Source organism: Formica exsecta, unplaced genomic scaffold (genome assembly GCF_003651465.1).
Source record: "Formica exsecta isolate Colony F162 unplaced genomic scaffold, ASM365146v1 scaffold245, whole genome shotgun sequence".
Taxonomy (NCBI): domain Eukaryota; kingdom Metazoa; phylum Arthropoda; class Insecta; order Hymenoptera; family Formicidae; genus Formica; species Formica exsecta.
The window spans coordinates 196055-218700 of NW_021849727.1; the positions used below are offsets into that span (position 1 = coordinate 196055).

At 36.4% G+C, this 22646-nt stretch overlaps 6 protein-coding genes across 12 annotated transcripts; 3 read left to right on the top strand and 3 right to left on the bottom strand.

Annotated features, from left to right (window-relative positions):
• Positions 1-58: 58 nt before the first annotated feature.
• LOC115236172 (nuclear cap-binding protein subunit 1) lies at positions 59-4671 on the bottom strand. Its single transcript, XM_029808437.1, has 11 exons — positions 4434-4671; positions 3556-4024; positions 2938-3432; positions 2639-2810; positions 2343-2548; positions 2095-2198; positions 1572-1807; positions 1293-1471; positions 899-1154; positions 680-793; positions 59-529 (listed from the first exon to the last, which is right to left on the bottom strand). Exons 1-11 carry the CDS (start codon positions 4471-4473, stop codon positions 416-418), a joined length of 2385 nt encoding a protein of 794 aa, XP_029664297.1. The 5' UTR covers positions 4474-4671; the 3' UTR covers positions 59-415.
• Positions 4672-4905: 234 nt separating this feature from the next.
• On the top strand, positions 4906-11352 carry LOC115236175 (protein pellino). Of its 2 annotated transcripts, XM_029808440.1 has the most exons (8): positions 4906-5798; positions 7820-8005; positions 9356-9538; positions 9612-9843; positions 10012-10218; positions 10331-10618; positions 10704-11035; positions 11153-11352. In XM_029808440.1, exons 2-8 carry the CDS (start codon positions 7971-7973, stop codon positions 11277-11279), a joined length of 1404 nt encoding a protein of 467 aa, XP_029664300.1. In that variant the 5' UTR covers positions 4906-5798; positions 7820-7970; the 3' UTR covers positions 11280-11352. The 2 variants fall into 2 exon arrangements, with proteins under 2 accessions (XP_029664300.1, XP_029664301.1); XM_029808441.1 differs by lacking the exon at positions 7820-8005.
• Positions 11353-11633: 281 nt separating this feature from the next.
• LOC115236178 (60S ribosomal protein L32) lies at positions 11634-12963 on the bottom strand. Its single transcript, XM_029808449.1, has 4 exons — positions 12818-12963; positions 12528-12639; positions 12070-12222; positions 11634-11836 (listed from the first exon to the last, which is right to left on the bottom strand). Exons 2-4 carry the CDS (start codon positions 12618-12620, stop codon positions 11678-11680), a joined length of 405 nt encoding a protein of 134 aa, XP_029664309.1. The 5' UTR covers positions 12621-12639; positions 12818-12963; the 3' UTR covers positions 11634-11677.
• Positions 12964-13118: 155 nt separating this feature from the next.
• LOC115236176 (WAS/WASL-interacting protein family member 3-like) lies at positions 13119-16601 on the top strand. 5 transcript variants are annotated; one of them, XM_029808444.1, is made up of 6 exons: positions 13119-13804; positions 13966-14129; positions 14260-14555; positions 14634-15345; positions 15447-15575; positions 15888-16024. In XM_029808444.1, exons 1-5 carry the CDS (start codon positions 13767-13769, stop codon positions 15530-15532), a joined length of 1296 nt encoding a protein of 431 aa, XP_029664304.1. In that variant the 5' UTR covers positions 13119-13766; the 3' UTR covers positions 15533-15575; positions 15888-16024. The 5 variants fall into 5 exon arrangements, with proteins under 5 accessions (XP_029664304.1, XP_029664303.1, XP_029664307.1 ...); XM_029808443.1 differs by lacking the exon at positions 15447-15575 and having other exon boundaries at positions 13121-13804; positions 15888-16601; XM_029808447.1 differs by lacking the exon at positions 15447-15575 and having other exon boundaries at positions 13121-13452; positions 15888-16601.
• A 458-nt stretch (positions 16602-17059) lies between these two features.
• On the bottom strand, positions 17060-20483 carry LOC115236173 (ATP-binding cassette sub-family F member 3). Of its 2 annotated transcripts, none has more exons than XM_029808438.1 (9): positions 20187-20483; positions 20001-20106; positions 19621-19807; positions 19135-19478; positions 18554-19052; positions 18209-18432; positions 17749-18107; positions 17454-17674; positions 17060-17338 (listed from the first exon to the last, which is right to left on the bottom strand). In XM_029808438.1, exons 1-9 carry the CDS (start codon positions 20257-20259, stop codon positions 17192-17194), a joined length of 2160 nt encoding a protein of 719 aa, XP_029664298.1. In that variant the 5' UTR covers positions 20260-20483; the 3' UTR covers positions 17060-17191. The 2 variants fall into 2 exon arrangements, with proteins under 2 accessions (XP_029664298.1, XP_029664299.1); XM_029808439.1 differs by having other exon boundaries at positions 20006-20106; positions 20187-20214.
• Positions 20484-20651: 168 nt separating this feature from the next.
• On the top strand, positions 20652-22539 carry LOC115236177. Its single transcript, XM_029808448.1, has 2 exons — positions 20652-21518; positions 21730-22539. The coding sequence occupies exons 1-2, from the start codon at positions 21309-21311 to the stop codon at positions 22279-22281; spliced, it is 762 nt and encodes a 253-aa protein (XP_029664308.1). The 5' UTR covers positions 20652-21308; the 3' UTR covers positions 22282-22539.
• The last annotated feature ends 107 nt before the right edge of the window (positions 22540-22646 follow it).

The following is a 22646-nucleotide window of genomic DNA, read 5'->3' on the forward strand; positions in this document are numbered from 1 at the left end:
TCATGATAAAGCTTTTCAAACCATTTCTTTTGACGTTTCCTATTCGTATTTATATAAATTTATAATGTGATATTAGTAAAATTTATTTCGATAAGATATATACACTATTATACTGCATTAATAAAAAAAAATTGTTGACAAAATTAAGATAATCTATCTTCTCAAAGAGCGACTTCAAAATATCAAAGCATCATACTATGTAGAACATTTTTTATTTAAATAATTTATGCTACTTGTTTTTCAGTAATATAAGAGAGAGCTTGTGAATCACAAACATTTAAACTCTCAATAATTGGCAAAGTATCAGGAGAAAGTATCAGATAAAAAGTAGCACAAATTACATAATTCCAAAACTGTGCTTTTTTAAGCTAACTTATATACTAGCTTAAATATATCTTAATGTATAAATGTACTTTCATGCTCTTAAAGAAACAAATTGATGGAACACGTCTAAAATATGAGGATCCAAGTCTGGAGTAAACAACAAAGTTTCCAATGTTGAGGAATACTTTTGTACTTGTTCCTGATGCTGTAAAATAAACACAAATAAACATCTTGCAATTATAATAAACAAACAAAAGAGTATGCTAATATTATATACTAATAATTTCTAAATCCTATTGTAAAAAAGTAAAATTGATTAATATGCTATCATATGATAATAAATAATTTAACTTACAGATAAAAAAACTTGTTGTAGTCTTCCTATAGTCCATTTATACCAATGCGTATTGTAGTCAATTCCATCTGTGTCACAGCGCACTAAATGTTCTGAGAGGATCATTATAAATCGCTAAGAAAAAAAATATTTATATAAAATATACAATAAGTGCAATAAATTTATTTCAAAAAATGTTATTTTTCTTTTGCGATAATAAATAATGTATATCTTTTATACCTGAAATATGATGAGAAATAAATTTTTCTGATCTGCTTGTGCAGCTTCCAATTTTTCTTCCATTCGTTCTACCACATCTTCTGATGGCCTCTCTCTATTTTTTTCTTTATTATTGTCCTCATCATCCGAGGAAGAGCCCGATCTACTTTCTGCTCTCCTCAATTTTTCCCTCGCCTCTACTAATTCTGTACTCAACTTTGTCACATGTTTGTTCATCTTGCGAATTGTCAAATGTAGTATCTCCCAAATATATAATCTGAAAACAAGTTTTTGAATTCTTATAAATTAATTTTCAACATATATCTATAAAACAATTTTGCGAATATTTAAAAATATAAAAAGCGAATGAACATGTTACAATAATAGCACAATACTTGTTAAGTAATAAACAAACTTTGTAAATTCGGATGTCATCTCTTTGGAAAATATCCAATTGGCGATAGCACTACATTCAATAATACCAGTTTTTAAAAACTTGTCAGTTAACACTACCATCATTTGATAATGATTCTTCCACAATGCATACATGTTTCTTAATATACATATCTGAGCTTCTTCCGTTTCAGCAAGTACCTGTAATAAAATGTATTCACAAGTGTACATATATAAAAATCTATACGCACATACACATACATATGCGCAACAATTTTATGGCAACACTGTTATAACTTACCTTAAAAACATAATGAAATTTAACTATAGCCGCAAAACTGTGACTAAAACTTTTTGAACCCAGATTTAATAACGTTTGTACAAAAACGTCAATCTTTAAAGGATTGTAATTATTTGTTTCTTCATTTTCCCTAGGACCAGGCAATGTATTTAATACAGTTAGTACTTCTTCTGGTGTACATTTGCGTCTTATAGAAACCACCAATTCATGTGCAGCAGCTGTACCAGGGAGTGAACCTGTAAAGTAGTTATGAAAAGTTTGCTAATATATTAATCTGTTATTTTTTCTTTTTTTTTTCTTTTCAGTATTTACTTTTTACCAATATCTTTATCGTTTTTAGTAAAATCGCATAATTTTTAATATAATGTTAGAGAAAAATTTATATTTAAGAAAGAATTTTATTAATTAAATTATATAAATATCTAAAATTTTCGTATAAATTAAATCACTATGCATCTATCTTTTTAAATTTCTAAAGAATGTGATTTTTCTACCATTTTCTACTATTCCATCATGTACTTACTAGCACCTTCAGATGAATATTTGTACACGGGATCGGGAGCCACTGGAATCAGTTCTACATATGAATCTGGCATCATATCCCGAATCCTTTGATAATATGATAACCTAGAAACGGAAAGATTTCAAAATAATTTCATGTTTTAATAAAAACGTGTAAGTGCTTTGATAATTTCAATTAGTTTTGATGTAAAATTATATATATCTTATAACAAATTTATAAGAAAAAAGTAATTTGTACAATATACTGACCTCAGAGCTTTAAGAAGAACTTCTCGTATAAATTTTGGCCTTGGATGTTCTGAGTCACGTTGCAGACAAGAATCCCAATCTTCCCACGACCAACGAAATTGAAAGTTGCTCAAATGATATGCAAACCACCAAACAAAACGATCAAAAGCAGTAGCTGCCATACTGTCTATACGGCGAAACAGAATTTCTGTCGCCTGTGCTAGTACCTGGAAAATACAATTTAAACACATTATTTTTTTCTATTACAATTTCAAATAATAAAATACTATATTTGCAAAATTAATTTATTTTATAACCTGTGGCATAGTTGAAGGTTGCAACTTGCAAAGTTCTATCAAAATTGATCCATAACAAATCTCTAAATGTTTTGGAGTAGGTAGTCTAAACAATTCACCAAATATTACTTCAACAATACAATAGTCCAAGGGAATTTTGGCTTTGAATGGAAAATTCAGTAGTTGAGCAGCACTGTAAAGTATAAAAATGATTAATCTTACATATAATTCAAAATAACAGTATATATATATATATAATAATTATTATAAAAAATCTTTTTATAATTGATTTACAAAATGTTATATCTGATTTCTATTACCAATCTTTTCTCTCAAAATAATAATTGTTAATGATCTGTCGCAAGTGTTCTTCTATTAGAAATCTCTCAATAGCATGACTTCCTGGTAATAATGGTCCTTCGGCAGGACAATCCGTATAATCAAACATACGAAAGACAACAGTAGGCAATGGATAAGAATAAGATTCATGGTGCGGAGGTGGCATTAAAGGCGGTAAATTATGTTGCAACGCTTCGCACAAAATTGAATCAAATGCAAGATATGGGCGTGGAATATGTTTCTCGGCCCAATTGTCTTGTCTTAGCTTGCGAACTTGTGCCCATAAGCAATCTAAGTATTCTTCTTGTGGATGAGGTGTATCGCTCGACCAAACTCTCAATGCTGGCTGATGTTTCTTGCTTCGTTTATTCAAAAATATTTCTATTGTAACCATTAGATGATCCAATTCTTGTTCTTTTTTTTCATATAATTCCCTCCCAACCCATGGCAGCGTTGATAGAACGGCATAAACATACCTACAAAATATTATTTATAATTTATAATTGAAAAGTGTGGTACAAATATACTTATGGATTTATTTCATATAACTCGTCTAACAAAGATGCCTTTCTAAGGAAATAAAGATATTTCTCACATACCAATCACGTCTTACTTGTGGTACACCATCTTCATTTGCAGCATCAAGCATATTGTCAAATAATTGCATCAATGATCCACATGATAAAACATGGCAATTTACTAAATCAGTCAAAAATCTAAGAGAATATCTGGCTACATCCCATTTACATGCTTTCAAGGAATCCTTGAAATTTTTCACCATGTAATCAACAAATTCTCCGCCAAAATTAAAATTTTTTGCATTTAGTAGCCCAACGAGAGTAGTATAAATTGTGCACTTCTCTGGCATTTTAATAGCACAATCTGTTAAAATTCGTAGAATCTTACTACGAAATAAACCTAGGTCAGCTTCTAATACAGAAGCTAAACCTTCCAAGTTGCTTTCCAAAGATGATGTTGATTTCTCTCCAACGCGAAGGATGAGAGATTCAAGGCGATCTTCAATCTCTTGATTCTCTGATACCCTCCTGCGTTTTTTATATACTCGTTCTAAAAAATATATATATATATAATTTTACAGATACAATAAATGTAAACATTTATGCAATTGCATTGTAAAAATAAACTGATCAAGTCAGATATGGGTTCAGAGTTAAATTAAAATAATTTATAAAACTGTAATTGTTTTATAAAGAGAGCAAACTCTGGTTAAAATTATCATTTAAAAACTTCCAGCATCTTCCTCCAATCGTTATTAAATCTTTATTAGATCGGGCGATGACTAGTTTATTAAAATCAACTTATAAATTCTTATAAATCTTTAAAACATTTTATTTCATTGACACGTCGATAGAATTATATCATACTTTAGATATAATTTTAATATTCATAGATAGCCATCCGGCAAATCGTAATATCCGAGAAATAAGAAAACAGCAATAATTCGAACAATAATTACCATAGCCATCATCCTCTTCGTGTACTCTTCTACGACTCATATTTTACTCTGTTTCTCCTTACTAAATTTCCAGTAGTTTACTCCAGTTTGCTTAGAAACGTTCTAATTCTGTTATACGTAAACGAGTCATATATCACCATTGATCACCATATATATGAATTAGAAATCGTGCAATGAAAAGATAAGATGATGATGGATAAAATCGCGTAATGGCGGATTCGAATCGTGGAGCATTCGCTTTGCAGAGATTTCGGGGTGAAAACCCATGCAGCGGAATAGCGTAACGAGAGCGGAACCAATCGCGAGCGTTCAGCAGTTTTTGTTACGCTCGCGATTGGTTTCGTTGAAACAACAAGCTTTCTTATTGGATATTCGACATCGCGTCACATCGAACATGCAAATTCGCCGTAAGAACAATTCGGACAGAGATTTGTAGTTATCTACGAGCTGAGAGAAGGGAGAGAACCGACGAATAGCGTATCCGATTCATAGGACTCAATATGGCGGCCCCTTATATCGGCGTCCCAAAAGACGAAGAGACAAAATTAGACCATAGTAATATAATTTTCTTGTTCGTCGCGCGAGATAACGGTAATCTTACGGATTAATCGTAACACGCATGCGCATCGATTACAAAGCATATCTCGAGATTTATTGCATATTCACCGCGCCCGCAGTAAATACATATCAGAATTTGTCAAGTGTCAGAAGCAACGACGGACGGCGGTGTCTTCCCGTATACATGTGTGTGTATGCGTGTGTGTGTGCGCGCGCGCGCGTCTACGTGTATGCTCCGCGACGAAAACAGAGCTCCGATCGTCGCGGAAACGCAGCTCTCTCTCTCTTCTCTCTGTAACATCATCGTTCCGTGCGTGACGCACAAAACAAACGCGACAATCAAACGAGAAGAGCGAAAGACGAAGAGTGTCGTAGCCGAGAGAGTCAGTTGGTAATCGATATGACACTCGTGTAAGCCGTGTAATCATGGGTCGTCGTCCTGCCCGAGGTTCACCGTCATCGTCGTCGTCGTCGTCGTCGTCGTACGTAAACACGACGGCGATTCGGTGAAGAGTGAATTCTCGGCCGACTGCGCTCCTTCGACGAATCCGCAGAGAGAATTCACGACTGTAAGACTTGTTTCGAAGAAAAAAAAAAAAGATAAGGAAAACAAAGCGAGTGTAGAGCGTGGAAGGTGAAAGAGTGCGATGTGCGATACCGTCTTCCGATAGGGATCAGACATTCGTAGAGCAAGCGGAAGGACTCATCGTCTCGCCCGCTGCTGATCGTGCTTGTGACCGATTTGCTCCGATCGCATTACGCCAGCGAAAATCGTTCGAATGCAGAGATCGTCACGATGGTGATACGGTAAATAATCAATGTTTATCTTTGTAGAGGATCCCTCCTTTCCCAAAGAGAGACGAAGAGAGCGATCCCCCCCCCCCTCTCCCCGCGCACGGTCGATAGAACTGCACGACAATCGTGTCACCGATCGACATGCTGCAGTACGATTTTCCTATCTACAACCGATACTGCGTCATTATTATATATATATATATATATGTGTGTGTGTGTGTGTGTGCACATATACAACACATATGTATACATCTACATATGTCATGTATTTACAAAATATACAAGCAATCGTGAGATCTCCTTGACGCGTCGCGGTAACGTTATCGCTCGGACTACGTGACGGATATATTAGGTCGTGCCCGTAATGTTGACTGCTTTATGCGGAGGATCATTCTTTTTTTCACTCTCGATATTAACGCTATCATATCTCGTCTGTTGGCTTCTCTATTTATGTGCTGACAGAGCGCACGTGAATGCGCAATAATATTGCTCCATAATTTTGTCAGCCTTCAATATCGGAGCCCGTTCTTTTGCTCATTATGCTCATTTTTCGCCTATAATTTTGTTTCCTTTTTTTCTTCTTTTTCTTCTTCGAAGATGATCCACGTTTATCTGTTCCATTCCCGATGCGAAGAGTACGGGAAAGTGTGGCTGAAAAGTACAAAATTTATCGTGTCATTAATAATGCATGTGTAACGTAAACAAGGATTGATATACAATTTCGATAAATTTGATCTGCGATCTGAAAAATTTTACGACGCTTAATTTAAAAGAAAAATAATTTTATATAAATCTCAGTAAAATTATATCGATTAATTATCTAACACAGTAATACAAAAATCGTAAAGAGTTCTTATATTGAAAACTATCATGGACGATTATTAGCGAGCAAGTAAAGTAAAATTGTAGAAAATTTTGTCGGAAATGTCACTTGATACGGCACTATCCGAGTGATTTCGCAAGACTTATTTACTGTGCGAGCGATAAGTGCGTTTCGTTTGTAATTTGAATATCTGTTGACATTCTTACCGTATACAATGACTTGTAAGTGTACTAAAGGCTTGCTGATAATGGATCCAAATTTTGTATAATAGCATGGATTTAGTTTCTAGTTTTATCGAATGCAAATCTATTGCCAATCTCTTGTCAATAGAATAAAAAACGGTCACGCATGAAAAATAAAACTTTAATAGCATAAGTTGTTATTTCTATGAATTAAATGTGAGATTATCTTGTTTGAAAAAAAGATCTTTATCAGGCAGTAAAAGAATTAATGTTCTGTATAATAATCTCACATTATTTATACATTATATGTACAATTAATGTACGTAAAAAATTATCAAAAGAAATTTCTATATTTAAACAGATTTTTCTGTATAAAAATTATTAGCAGCATGCTGCTAATATATGTATTATATGTTATACGAGAAGTTTAATATAATCCTAATTTTTCACACACACAAATTATTTTATTTTAAATAAAATTATTTTAATTTTTACATCATGTTACTATAATAGCAGTCATAATAGCCCATTAGTATGTATCTATAGAGAAAATTTGAGGATGATTAGATAGGGAGCACCTACTGTATAATCTGTATTATTATATATATACTGGTTATATACATAAATTTACAAATAAACATAAACAGAAGATTGGAAAACGAAGAAAACAGTAGCATCACTGAGAATTGTAGGACTAATTGAAAAATTAATATGTATTTTTATTTGAGTATAAACGGTAAATGTGAAAAGACTAGATAAAGCAAATCTGACATTAGAATTATCATAGAATCGGTAACTTATGATGCAAAAACTGAGAAAAATAAAGCTGAGAAAAAGGTCGTTTCCGTTAACAATACAAGGCAACAGTAAAGACGGGTCGATTACAAATACAAATATTGAAAATTTTATCACGCATTAAAAAAATTATTGTGACAGATAAAAAAGAGAGAGAGAGAGAGAACAAGTGAGAGAGAGAGAGAGAACTATCAGCTAATTATGATCTTTATATTGAATGTTTTTCATTGCAGATCATAATTACCGATTCGCAGCTTGCCGCGTATGCAATTGCTCAGATTTGTCTGCATCCGCGTGAAGATCCTTAAGACTGCCCGTCCTTACCAAGTACCCTTGCAAGTACCATGGAAGTAATAGAAATCTATAAATCCTACTGAAAGGAGGATGCCAGTAACTAAACGCATTCCATATCCTTCGCGGTAAGTAAGAAATTACGGTTTACGTATTACGTAATGTAAGCCGCGCAAGACTATCTCTGTAATCACATCACTTGTGCTCTCAAATTTGAATTTCTTTATAAAAGGCACCGTTTATAAAAAACACAAAGCCGTACCGTAATGTTTATGCGAAATTTGAATATAAGAACTTCTGAGTTTAAAGAATTACATTATAGAGTAAAAATAATTGTGTGACAGATCTGCTATGTATTAATATGTGTGACAAGGTGATGTATTGTTTGTGCTTCGTTTAAATCTTGGGCAAAACATTTTACTATTATCTCTAAATCTAATATGCGAATACAGAAAAGAGCTTTTGTCTGCAAAGGTGCAACGATTTATCTGTTTGACGAATTAGCTAGTCTTAGTACGCGTACATTAACAATATAAAGTCACTTCGTCCGATGGAGAAAATACCAAAACTTTATTGTACTTTACCATAGTCTTTCATATCTTTGATATATTTTTTTGCTTCTGAGATCAGAAGAAGTATTTCCAGTTACAGACATCCTTCTGTTCAAAGTTTCCACGATTATCGACACATTTTAATCCCATTTTAATTTCCAACAAAAAATTTCCTTCTCCTTGATGGAAGTTAATCACGCAAAATTACCGGAACTCTCAGGAAATTTATATAATTGGTATAATTTAATACAACACATATTCTATACAATTATATTCATCCTCCATTTTACTCTTATGATCTTTTAACTACAGCTGTTATGACTGCATTGTATTAATCTGAGAATTTATCTTTCTCTGCTGCAATATCGAAAGTTTTAATAAAATAAGAAAATTCACTGTTTTTTTGTAGGTTTAATAAAATTTATAGAAGATTGCGTAATTACTGCATAATTGATTCTTTTATGTTAAATAAATTTTTTGCAAAGAACTAACAAATAAGAATACGTTTGAATAATTTATCACATAGAGTGATATATTACTATCATTTTTTCCCCAACTGTGAATATTAAGGATCAAACAAGGAAAAAACTAGTAATAAACTAGAATGTTGAAAATGTTTATGTAATTGTTCTGATAATTAAATAAAATTATTTATATAATATATCTCAACAAATTAAGTTTTGAAACTGTAAATAGATGTAAACAACTTATCTCTCCATCAATTTTAATTCGTTTGCAAAAAATTTAATTTGAAAACTTGTTAGTAAAGTACTTAATGAAAAACATTGAAAAAATGAAATTATAAAATTCTTGCCAAGGAACAGAGACTGATTCCAAATTCACAAGACAATAAATTTTTAAGATAAAAAATGATAGTGTATATATGTATGTATGTAAAAGATTTATCATACCATTATTTTATATTAGGTCCGACGGCGGTAGTAGTGAGAGCCCGTTGCTCGTGGAAGAAGGTGAGACAGTCGGCACGCCTCATAGTCCACGCAACATACACAGTCACAGTCATTCACATGGCAATCCACATCGGTCTCACAGTTATCACCATGAGAAGCCAAAACAATTAGTGAAATACGGTGAATTAGTTATACTCGGGTAAGAATTTTCAACACATGTAAAAAAAGAAGAAATTAGAGAGAAACATTAACGATGAACAATTTTTTGGCAGATACAATGGTTACCTTCCACCTGGCGATAGGGGTAGAAGGAGAAGTAAATTCGTATTATACAAAAGACCCGTGCCAAATGGCGTTAAACGTAGCAAGCACTATATCGTTAAAACGCCTCATTGTTCGCAAGCCATTCTCAATACGAAGCAACATTCGATCTCGTACACACTCTCCAGAACACAGGCTGTTATCGTCGAATACACGGAAGACGAAAAAACGGACATGTTCCAGGTAAAAATCCAAAATCTTTTTATGATTCTAAATAATCGCGCGCATTTCCATTTTATTTATTAAATTTGTTTAAATTATTATGTTTATTAGTACATCACGATGTATGGATATTATATGGCAATATATATGTGAATGTGTATAAATCTAAATCAAACCTTATTTGTGTAGATCGGTCGTTCATCCGAATCACCTATCGATTTCGTAGTGATGGATACATGTGCGGGCGGTAGCGACGGCGGACCTGCTAATGAAGGACGCGTCGCCCAGAGTACCATCAGCAGGTTCGCCTGTCGGATTCTGGCGGATCGATCGGATCCCAGAATCGCGAGAATTTATGCCGCAGGTTTCGACAGCTCGAGAAACATTTTCCTAGGGGTAAGATTCGGGAGCGCGCAGCTTGATTTTATATACGTATGAATTTATAAGCTTAATATAAAAACAAACTTTCTCAGTCACATTCAGACATTTTATAAGCGATTTCTCACAGGAAAAGGCAACCAAATGGCAAGAGAATCGAGAGATCGACGGACTTACAACTAATGGAGTCTTGATAATGCATCCGCGGGGTCAATTCTGTGGTGGTGAGGCGCAGTGTGGTTTCTGGCGGGAGGTTAGCGTGGGCGGCGGTGTTTTCTCGCTCAGGGAAAGCCGGAGTGCTCAACAGAAGGGCAACGTCGTGGAGGAGGAGAACAATATTCTACAAGACGGTACTCTCATTGATCTTTGTGGCGCTACTCTGCTCTGGCGATCAGCCGAAGGTCTCGCGAAATCTCCGGTAACTTAGACATATTCTTTAAAAACATTCATAAAATATGTCATTTATATACATTGAAAGATGTAAACGCATATTCTTTTTGCAGACGAAACAAGATCTAGAAGAGTTAGTCGATGCTATAAATGCCGGCAGACCACAGTGTCCTGTAGGCTTGAACACATTGGTCATACCACGCAAAGCAGCTTCGGACTCGACGCAGCAACAGCCATACGTTTACCTTAAGTGCGGTCATGTACAGGGGCATCACGACTGGGGTCAGGAAAAGGATAAGGTTACAAGAAGGTGTCCTATGTGCCTAGTCGCAGGGGCAGTAGTCAAGCTGTCTATGGGAATAGAGCCTGCCTTCTACGTAGACTGTGGACCGCCCACTTACGCATTTAGTCCCTGTGGGCATATGGCTACGGAGAAAACTGTCAAGTTAGTAACATGCCCCAGTCGCTAATCCATTATACCTTGGAATATCACATTTTAGTTATTCGTCTTTTTCACATTTTTTCCATATATTTGCCATTCTGTTTCTTCTTCGTTTTACAGATATTGGGAAAAAGTAGCTATACCACACGGCACAAACGGCTATATCGCGATCTGTCCCTTCTGCGCGGTGCCGCTCGAGGGAACGCCAGGATATGTAAAACTAATTTTTCAGGATAATGTAGATTGAAAAGATATATAAAATAATGGAACACTGTAGAAATTAATAACTTCTTAAGAAATATAAGGATTATTAAACTCGACTAATGCTTTGTCTAATCTATCATTGTACTGAATACCCACAACACAAAGTTTTGTCATTTTCTTTTTTTTAAAATACGATAAAATATCTAATGTAAATTACTATGCATAACTATTTGCAAAAATTTATGCAATTAACAAGTAAATTGATAAATTTCACAACATTAAGACCTTGGAATTATTATATACAATTTATAAAAAAAAATTTAATATTTTATTTAAAAAATATATTTACCTATATAGGGCAGTTGCAGACATCGTTAAGAAGACGGGAGACAGGAGATATGTTTTTAATATTTTATTGCCAAAATACACGAAAAGTAATGCTTACTCGTTCTCTTCCGAACGCAAGCGTGCACTGGCATTTGTCACGCGTATCGAAAGTTGTTGAGCACGCTCGACGATGGCTTTCCTTTTCTTGCTGCTAACAGCATGTGCAATCTCTGCACAGAACTTACGATTTTGCATCATTAAGACTTCAAGTTCCTGTAAATAGTTGATTCTTATTTGTACCTTATTCAAAATATAAACATTACTAGAATGTACAAACTAACAAAAGGAAAGTAATGTATAACATTAAGAAAGACACTTAATGTAAAACATACATTTTCTGTTTTTTAATGATTTGTATAATGTTATACATATATTATATAAATTATACTATCTCATTGTGTTAATCTTTAAAAAGAGAAAATTTGATACATAAAAGCGATATTTACCTTCACATTATGTACAAGGACCTTGCGGAATCCTGTCGGTAGCATGTGACGTGTTTTCTTATTGCTACCATAACCAATACTAGGCATCAAGTATTGGCCCTTGAAACGCCTACGTACCCTGTTATCGATACCTTTTGGTTTACGCCAGTTGCGCTAAAAGATATGCAGAATAGTTGTAATTTCTACACAATTTTTACCGTTTAATAGTTAACTATTATCTCGAAGACTAATCTCATATCTCTTAATAAAAAATAAATTGTTATTCAATATTATATGTAAAAATAAATAAATATTTAATGCTAAGTGAAATATATAGCACGCAAGAAAAATAATAATTAAAATTTCTCACGTAATCAAATTATAATGCAATGTAACACATGTAGTGCAGACAATATAACCAAACTCTATAAACACGTTGATGCGATTGACAAAAGACAAAATAAAAGATATATATCTACCTTGAGTTTGTCATATCTATCACTTTGATGCCTGATGAACTTCTTTGTCCTTTTCTTCACAATCTTGGGTCGGTAGACCGGTCGGATGGACATTTTGAGTTCTGTTTAATAACTGAAACAACAGACGCAATCTAAATCACTTTGGTAATAAGTTGCTCCACTTATGCTCGTTCCCATAAATATTGCACTTTTATATTTCAGAAAATCGTCCACAATCGATTAATTCCCGCACAATGATCGTCTTAATGACGATCATCGTGAAAATTAAGGATTTTCCGCGTGATACGTACCGTTCGCTAAAATGTCGTAAATGGAAAAGGTTAGGTTTCACGAATAACCCCCTTTTCCCAACTTGAAGATTGAAGGTGCGTTCGAAAATCCTACCCGCGGGATAGAGAGAAGCATTTAATTGACCAATCAAAACAAGAATAATTTGCTCTTTTCGACGAATGAGATTGAAAAATGACGATTGAACATTGACCAATCAGAAGAAAAAATTTTAATTCCTTTTATTCTAATTGGTTAAATTTCAATTTTTCAATACGTAGTCTGATACAGGCTTTAGGTTCTGCGCCAAGTGATGGGGGCTCCCAGCTCCCACTTCGCACTATCTAGCTATCTAGCACGATCCAGAGATCGAGACGCAGATCGTGATATCTGACGAGAATCGAATCCGCGAATACGATAGCTCCCCAGCTCGTGGCCATTCGTGGCTATTCGCGACGGGAGCGAGACCCCCAACCTCGTATGTGATGACGCCATGATCTACGTCGTCGTGTCACAGCGCGGATCGTAGACAGCGGGATCAATTTGCCACCAGAGAGCGACCCCCTTTCTTCTTTTTTTATTATAATTATGAGTGTCATTGGCCCGGAATCTTAACCACCGGACGCATAAATACAGCAGCGAACGCCGCTCGTCTCCGGTAAACCGCTCGCAACGCGAATCGCGCATAGAGCACGTCGTGCGCGTATTATCGACAAATAGAGGAGGCGGTGTGGAGATAAAAACGGCACTTTATTAAGGTGTGTTCTCGCGCGAAGAAATGTCCGTCCCTCAGGCTCGCGCGTGAACGCCTCGGAAGGATTTAGCGGGAGAATTGTTGTGTGTCACGGGGCTCGTCGACCTGGGGGTGCACCGGTCCCCAGTTGACGGGACTACTTCATTATTTCTTCTGGATATTTTCTCATCTGTGCTCCGAAAACGGGCGATTCCTCCCCCCCACCCGCCCGCGCGCGGATGACACATCTCGATGGAACGATCCAAAATCGTAAATCGTAAATATGTCCGTAGAATTGAAAAAAAAAAAATTAGATCCCGTAGAGAAATGTTTTGTCGTAGAGGAACGTTTGATATTTTCCATCTGTGGGAGAAATCCATAATCTGTACGATGTCTCTCCGCCGTTAGTGTGTTACACCTTTATCATTCACTTTGCAGGAAGGTAATAAGAATGTCTGTGCCACCTCCGCCACCGCCTCCACAGGGCACTGCCTCTGGCCCACCAGTGGGAGACAACAGGAACTTACTGCTACAGTCCATAAGGGCAGGTAAAACTTTGAAGAAGACTGTTACTGTGGACAAGAGCGCACCTGCTATTGCTGGTAAATCTCTTACAAAGAGTAAAATAGTAAAATTCGAGAATAGATTGAGTCATATAAAATATGTTAATTGTTAAATTTGACAAATTTTAAAAGTGTCTCATTGTATATAAAGCGATAATATGTTTCACAGGGAAAGTTAAAGGCGAATCGATAAGCCCGTCGTTGAATAGTAATAGTAGAACTAATAGTTCCAATGCAGCAATAAGCGGCAGTAACGGTGGACCCATGTCCCTGGGAGGTTTATTCGCGGGTGGTATGCCGAAATTGAAACCTACAGGACTAAGAGGGAATATGACCGAGAAAGAGGGACAAAGTGTACATAACTCTAGCTTTCTTCATTCATCACCTGGATCCTCTCATAGTATGAAACGCGGTCCACCCCCGATTCCGCCACCAGCCGCGCAGAAACCACAGATGTTCAGTCAGGTAGAACAAAAACTATAAATCGGCTAAATCGTGTTGTTGATCTGTATATCTGTAAAGTCGTTAATTTTAATCGCACAGGGACAAAATACTACGGATTCCGCGACGAGCAATTCAGACACTATGCCCAGAGGATTCGCGAAATCAGCCACTGTGCCTAAACCAGTGCCGTCGCCTAGTCTGCAGAAACCGTCGCCGCCGCCTAAGAAGTTAAATCTGACAAGTAGCGTGACCAGCGTGGCTAGGGCGCAAAGCATGCGACTACCACGCTCGCCGCCAGTTTTGATGACGACAACGCCATCCTCCTTGCACCAATCGCAGGATTGTCTAAACGAGACTATCGTACCACATCCCACAGCGAGACCGGCGATAAATCGAGTTCTTAGACCGCCGATAACGAGACCTCCATCGCCGCCGATCTCACGGTCGGCGAGTATTGTACCCACGACGAAACCGCCGTCGTCGCCGACCTCACGGTCGTCGAGTACCATGCCTGTCATGAGGGCGGCGCCACCGCCCCCATCGAGAGTCACGGTTACTGCGCCGTGCATACCGCCTCCGCCGCCACCGCTTCCTCATCGTCCTGCTCTCACGCATCAAAGACTAGCACCGCCGCCGCCGCCACCTCCGACTCCACCTACGAGGAGTCTATCGGTGCGCAACGGCGGCGGTCAAGCCGCGGCGAGCTCCGTTGACCTAGAGGTGCGATTCGCCGAGATGTTTCACGCCGCATGTAATTTACCGCCTCCGGAACCGTTCAAGGGCTTTGTCAAAGTTTACAGTAGTAGGAATGGTAAGACCAATTGATTGATCTTTGATTCTTATCATAGAGTATAGTACACCTGATATGTGTGTGTATAATAATAAAAAGAGTTATATGCTTTTTCGTTCTAGATTTAGTCACACAATGCTTCGTACAATGCCGCATATTTAAACGCATCCTAACAAATATGTCGCACGTTATAAATACAATTTTCTAGCACAGTCCCTTATACGATGCATATATATTATTTATACACATTGGTAATTAGACACAATTTATTTATCATGATGTATTACAAGACACTATTTTTTTTTATGATGTTTTAAGGTTTGTCAAGATTTCTTTCAAAGCATTAATTTTTGCCGGCATTGCTTCTCTATGCATTATGTTCCAGCAATTATACTATAAGCATGTATGATACTAACATTTCACATTGATTATATAATATATAAATCAAACTGCATGCTATACTTTTTGTATTTTTATGAATATCTATAAATGTATAAATTTAATGTGTATTGTTCTATTGTCGTGAAAAACGGAAAATAATTATAGTACTTTAAAAATTACAGCAGCAAAGCAACAAGCTCCAGCTCCACCTCTTCAATCGTCTTCTACCCCTAGTACACTGCATTCGTTAAATACTTCATCTGGGAGTAAACAGTGGCAACATAATGCGACTTCTTTGGCATATTGAAAACACCATTTGTGTATACTTAAGAAATCATTGCTTTAAGCACTGATTATTGTTTAAAAACTTCTCAATGCTGCCACACAATAAAATGTTAAATTAAGTGTGCATGGAAAGAATGAATCAGCAAAGCATAAGAGTTTCAGAGAAAGTGAGATCTTGAATTTGCGAGCCCAGTTATACAATAAAATGTTTTAGACAATATTTTCTGTACAGTTTATCTTAGGAAAATCTATTTAATATAGATTATACTTATATATATNNNNTATATATTTATATATATATATATAGATCGTTAGAAAGGCTAGGCCTGTTATTACCTAACAGAAATCTAAAAGAGATTAAAACAAAAGGCACATTTACTCTCATCTTAAAAACATATTCATTTAACCTTCCCTATCACATACTTTTCTTATACTTCTATGTAAAAAAATAACAGATATATCACCAAAATCATTAATTTACGACATTATCAATATCGATGTATGATGATTTGTCACTTCTTTATGTTACTTATTTAAACATTATATACAAAGGCCAAAATATAAAGTTGTAACTTATTTTTCAATACTAATAAACAATTGCAACAGCAAAATTTGTTGACTTAACAATAATTGTATTACTGTATACTGTATGATTAAACAAATGCAATCTTTACATGCAGAATAGTAAGTGATTAATATATTTTCAAGTAAAATGTGTAAAGCATTATTTATCTAACAATATCTTTTATTATTTTCTCTTAGTAATAGAATAATATTTAGTATGAAATGTCTAAATTCACAGATTGCATGTTACAGTCAAATAGTATGTTTGCTCAATGCATTAAAATGAATATAATGCAGTTGTTAATAAATTTAAGAAAAAAGATACATACTGTAATTACCAAAAAGGGAAAACACAGACATTTGTGTCAAGTAGACGAATAAATCGTACATGTATATAATCGATGATTGCTATATTTAATCTGTTTCATGAGAGAAAAGCATTTAAGAAATAAATAAGACACTAGCGATCAAACGTGTTTGGAAAAAAGTAAATATTACATTAAAATAGGTATTAGTCGCAAGCTGATTTTAATTAAAAGGGCGATATTCCTCTAAAATTTTCACAATGATATATTACTTGGTGTAAGAGACAACGCAAGATTACGAGACAGTATCACATTAGACGAAACTTGGTTTCTTATAATTCAAGCTCCCTCTCGATGATCCTGCGATACTCATCAAAACCTTCTTCAATGCATCTAACGGATCCTTCTCCACAAACCCACAATTCTGTACAAACCATCTGGATTAAGCGTTCATCATGCGACACCAATATTACACCAGCCTGCAACGATAAAATAAATATAATGATAAAATATTGATCACACACATACGCATATGAAATAAAAAAAATTAAAAATAGAAATTATAGCTAATATGTGAATAAAATAGGCACTTACTTGGCAATTGTTGAGAGCTTTACCCAATGCTTCGATCGATTCGATATCGAGATGATTCGTAGGCTCGTCGAGAACCAGAAAATTAGGCATTGCTGCACACATTAGAGCGAACGCCACCCTAGACTTTTGTCCTCCCGAAAGAGAATTTATGGTCTGCAAAGCCAAATTGCCACTAATCCCAAAACTTCCAAGCATTCGCCTGTATTCCTCAATAGGCTTACCTGGTAGAGCGAATAGTAATCACTAATGGTTTTTAAGATAAATAGAGAACTAAGCTCGTACCGGAAACACATACCAGGAAAATGCATTTGTAAAAGTTCGACGGGACAGACGCGCATGTCCAGTTGATCGACATGATGCTGACTAAAGTATCCAAACTTTAGATTACGATGCACATGAACCGTGCCTCGTGTCGGACTCAAAGCACCCGTGATGATCTTCAAGAGAGTAGTCTTGCCCGCACCGTTCTCCCCGACGATACAGATGCGCGATTGCAGACTGGCAGTAAGATTCACATTGCTAAACACTAAGTCAACCCCTTCATTGTAACTAAAAGAGACTTCGTTAAGTTGCAGTATCGGTGGACTCAGTGGCTCGACATCTGGGAAGTTGAGAGTCACTTCGCTTTCCTTCTCCATCGGCTTCAATTCAGGTCTGTGTCGACGGATTTAAAGAAGATATAAAGTTAAGTAAATTTTAATCTACCCTTCCATAAGGAACCAGATTGCTTGCACGTTCAAATAATCACTACTTACAATTTCTCCAACATCTTTATCTTGCTTTGTACACTGGACGCACGATTGGCATTGTATCGGAACCTGTCGATAAATTCCTGTACATGTGCTCTTTTTGCTTGTTGAGCCTCATATTCTCGTTGCTGATTTCTCTCGCGTTCACCTTTCGTTTTCACGAATTGCTCGTAATTACCACGATACGCCTCTATTTTCTGCCCACGTAAGTACAAAATATCAGTGGGGACCTGTATTGGAGAAATAGAAACACAAGAAATAAATAATGATATAAATATATTTATAATAAAAAAATATTTAATTATATAANNNTTTTTTTTTTTAAATAAATGGAAACGTAAATATATTTACCGTATCCAAGAATTTCCGATCGTGTGATACTACAAGTAATGTTTTCGGCCATGTTTGTAGATACTTCTCCAACCAGAGTATTGCTTTAATATCAAGCATGTTTGTTGGCTCATCGAGCAACAATAGATCTGGTTTGGAGAAGAGAGCTCTCGCAAGAGCCAGCCTCATTCGCCAACCGCCAGAAAACGCTTTGGTCGGCCAGGATTGCCTTTCCACAGTGAATCCAAGTCCTGACAGGATTGCGCTTGCTCTAGCGGGTGCCTTGTCGACCTCGGCTAACTGCATGGCTTCGTACACCCGTGCCAACTCTTCACCTAACGCATCACCCGTCTTGGAGCCATCCTTCTCTACCGCTGCCTGTAATTTCGTCTCCTGACTGAGTAACGCACTTCGCTCCTGATCGCATTCCAAGACGGACTCCAATGCGGACGTATCGTCGCCGGCTACCTCCTGCTCGACGTGCAACACACGCACATGCGACGGTATCCTTAACTGTTTGCTAAATCAATCGAGATTTATCCACATTAATAATCCAAAAGTCGAATTATTCAAGCAACTGTGCAGTGATCTCAACTTCGTACCTCGATATCATTCGAAGCAAGGTGGTTTTGCCGAGTCCGTTTCTACCTATCAGACCGTACCGTCTGCCGAACGCGAGCATTAAATCAGCACCATGTAATAATACTCTATCACCATACGCAACGTCAAAATTCTCTATCCTGATGTCCTGAGCTTTGTTCACTCCACCTTTGGTCTCCATTCGACTGTCCTTCTTGCTCATCATTTGGCTTGCACTAGCCGCGCTTTCAGCCGCATGATTGGTAGTGTTAATGCGAGATGCCGATCCCTGTTCATTTACGATTCGTTTCTCCTGTTTCTGTTGCAGTTTAGCCTCAGCCTTCTCTAATTTTTTTGCATCTACTTTCTGTTATTTTAATAATAAGCAATATTAAAATATATAAATGATAGTTTTGTGTAAATCTAGTAATTAAAAATACAAAAATTGAATATATATAATATATATATCAACATAATTTTATGTATACATATATGTATATATATATTACCATCGCATCATCTCTAGTTGTGACCCATATACTCTTGATCTGCTCGACTTGTGCCTCTAAAGTAGCAGCCAGAGCACCCAAATGTACCGGAGCATTTAATACCTTATTAACACCGTTTTTTCTCCTGTCTATATCATCATCATTTGAACTACCTTTTAATATTTCCAATAATTTCACGCATATTTGCCTATATATGAAAAATAAAATATGATAAGCTTTAAATTATATACCAGTTGCACTAACAAAAAAGAAAAGATTAATGACTCTTGCGATCGCGAGAACTTGATGTATATACGGAAATATTATACGATTCCTGTTTAGACAGGCAGTCAGTTTCGTTAACGAATTAAAAGATGATAAATGCGAACATATTTACAGACCTAACCTCGTTTTCTGATTTGTCCGCTACCTCGTGCAACACCTGCCCGATCGCCTCGTAGACCTCGTTGCCATCCTCGAAGTCGTCTTTGGAACTGTCCAAGATACCTACGTACACACGTCAAGGATAGAGTTACAAACTATTATCATGCGAGATTCTTTAGGTTATTTTATGGAAACGTATATACCTTCTACGTATTGATATAGGTCGTCGTCTATCGTCGGGAACTGACTACGAATGTATTCGCCGCAGGTCGCCATAATTAAGCTATTTAAGTAAAAAAAAAAATTCGTAATCCTAATCGAGAAGAAAGGACCACGTTAGAGTGAATTTCGCTGCTCTTGACAAGTCAGCCGTCAAATTCCCACCGAGCAATGTGGAGATGGAGGCATGGAGGGAGGCATAAATCTCGCGCATGCGCAGTAACGTAAGCACTAGCAGACGCTTTTATATATCAGTTACGTATATATTTCGTAGCAATAAAGGATGCCATTAGATTCCTTGCGCGAAAAAGAAATAAAAAAAAATTAATCCTATTCATGTCAGTCACGTGTACAATGACATATTTCACGCATGCGCATAAAAGTCCCGGACAGATTTGTTTCTCCGTCTCCCAGCTCCCAGCTTCCATCTATGTGAACACATGTTCACGCCATTTTAAAACGTCGGTAGTCGGTAGCTCAAAAATGTTGAAACACCATTCTCGTAGAGGCGTTAGAAAAGATCTTTCTAACGTCCATCGATCTTTCTTTCGCATAATCGTAATTTTTTCGTATTTTATTTTGACGGATTGATAATCGTATCTCGCCCATAACATCGGTTTGTCAGCGCGTCAAACGATCGCGGCGGTAACCGCCATCTTGTAGCTGTCAAAAGTGATTTTCGCTGATGATGCTCGACAGCTCGAGAAGACGCGTTTTCGTTTCGCGGATCGACGCGTATATTTCTGAATGTCGTCATTCCGCGCGACGTCAAGCCCGGTCAGGCACGACTATCAGTTTTTAAGTTAATCACGACGAGAGTCGCGCGTCGCTCGCTACCGAATCCGTCTCATGACGTTTTTTTTTTCCCTTGAAAAATAATCGTCAATAACAGTCCGGGTTGGACGAGCCATTAAGACTGTGGGAGTTTAGCGGCTGAAATGCCTTTGCTGGCCCCGACGACAGACGTACGTTCTTGCTGAGAAGATACTTTCGCTGAAGAGAGGAAAGAAATCGCGCTGGCGGAGACTCGCGGGAACGGAGATACCGCGACGACCGATGGCGTCGCGGAATCGAATGTCGTCGGGGAGTTATGCGGCACAAATAATATGGACGAGGACGAAATTCTTCTCCTACCGTCCCTCTCTTCTAACAACACAATGAATAAGGAACGCCCGCGGAAGAAACTCTGGCGTAACGCGGTACAGGTAGTGGCGAGCGACGACGAAGATTCGGACGGCCATGAATGTACTTTCTTTCCGACTAAGCGACATTGCAGCACGCAATTGTCCGAGGTCGATGAGACACGTTCGAACACGGTAATTATATTCGCAGGGATATCACGACGATATCCTAATATTCTATTATTTCTTATTTCAATATTGCTTTTATTATTTAATTATTTACACGAGCGTAGTATCCATTTGTTGACAAACTGTGTAACTTTAGTTTCATTATCAATACTTTTATATTGTATCATATAACAGATAATTATATAGATAAATAGAAAAAATAATTATTGTTTTATAGGAGCAACATACGAATGCAAACACGGAAACAACAACTAACAATGTAGGGAATATTGAGTATGATGAAATTATATACCAAATACAGATTGAGAAGAAGCTTAAATTATGGCAAGCTTTTCAAGAGGAAGAAGGATCCATGGACAATAGTATTAATGAGGTGTTGGCTTACTATAGGATGATGCATCCACTTGATCCTTTGGAGGAAGATTCCATTGGTTCAAGATATCATTTATCGTATAGAAGAAATGACATGGAAGACACAGCAGTGACAATGGCGATTCGCAATCATGGCTTAGTCCAATCGACCGAGCTCGCTCTTCAGCCACATTATTGTAAATGCATAGGTGTAGATTGTTCCTTTTCGTCCAAATGTATGTATGAACTCGACGACTTTTATGGAACTGTCTACAGCAATATAGAAACGGGAAGATGCAATGTGCTGGATGCAGATAAAATATATGAATGTGATCAGCCAGAAGATTTCTTGGAACGTGCCGTAGGGGAAGCGATTAAGAAGAAGGGTCTGAGTGCTTTAAGTGTGGATTACGGTTGAATATATTGGTTAATATATTCCTTCCCCCCATTCCTTTGATGTATTTATATAATAATGTAGTATATCTAATTGTTGTGCTCCGTAAATTTATCGCGATTTTATTTTATAGTTGATTTTTATTGTACGAGTTGTAAATGTGTTTTACAACAATAATCTCAAAACATTTTATACTCATATGTATACATTCCGATGTAACCGCTTGCTTATATTGAACATGATTTGGGATCTATTTTATTCAAGAATAACGTTGAACTGCTATAATAATGATTTTTTGATTATTAATCTTTTTAATAGCCAGCTATTAATAGTATTGATATTACATTAATTATATTTTCATATATGTAAATATATATGAAAATATAATT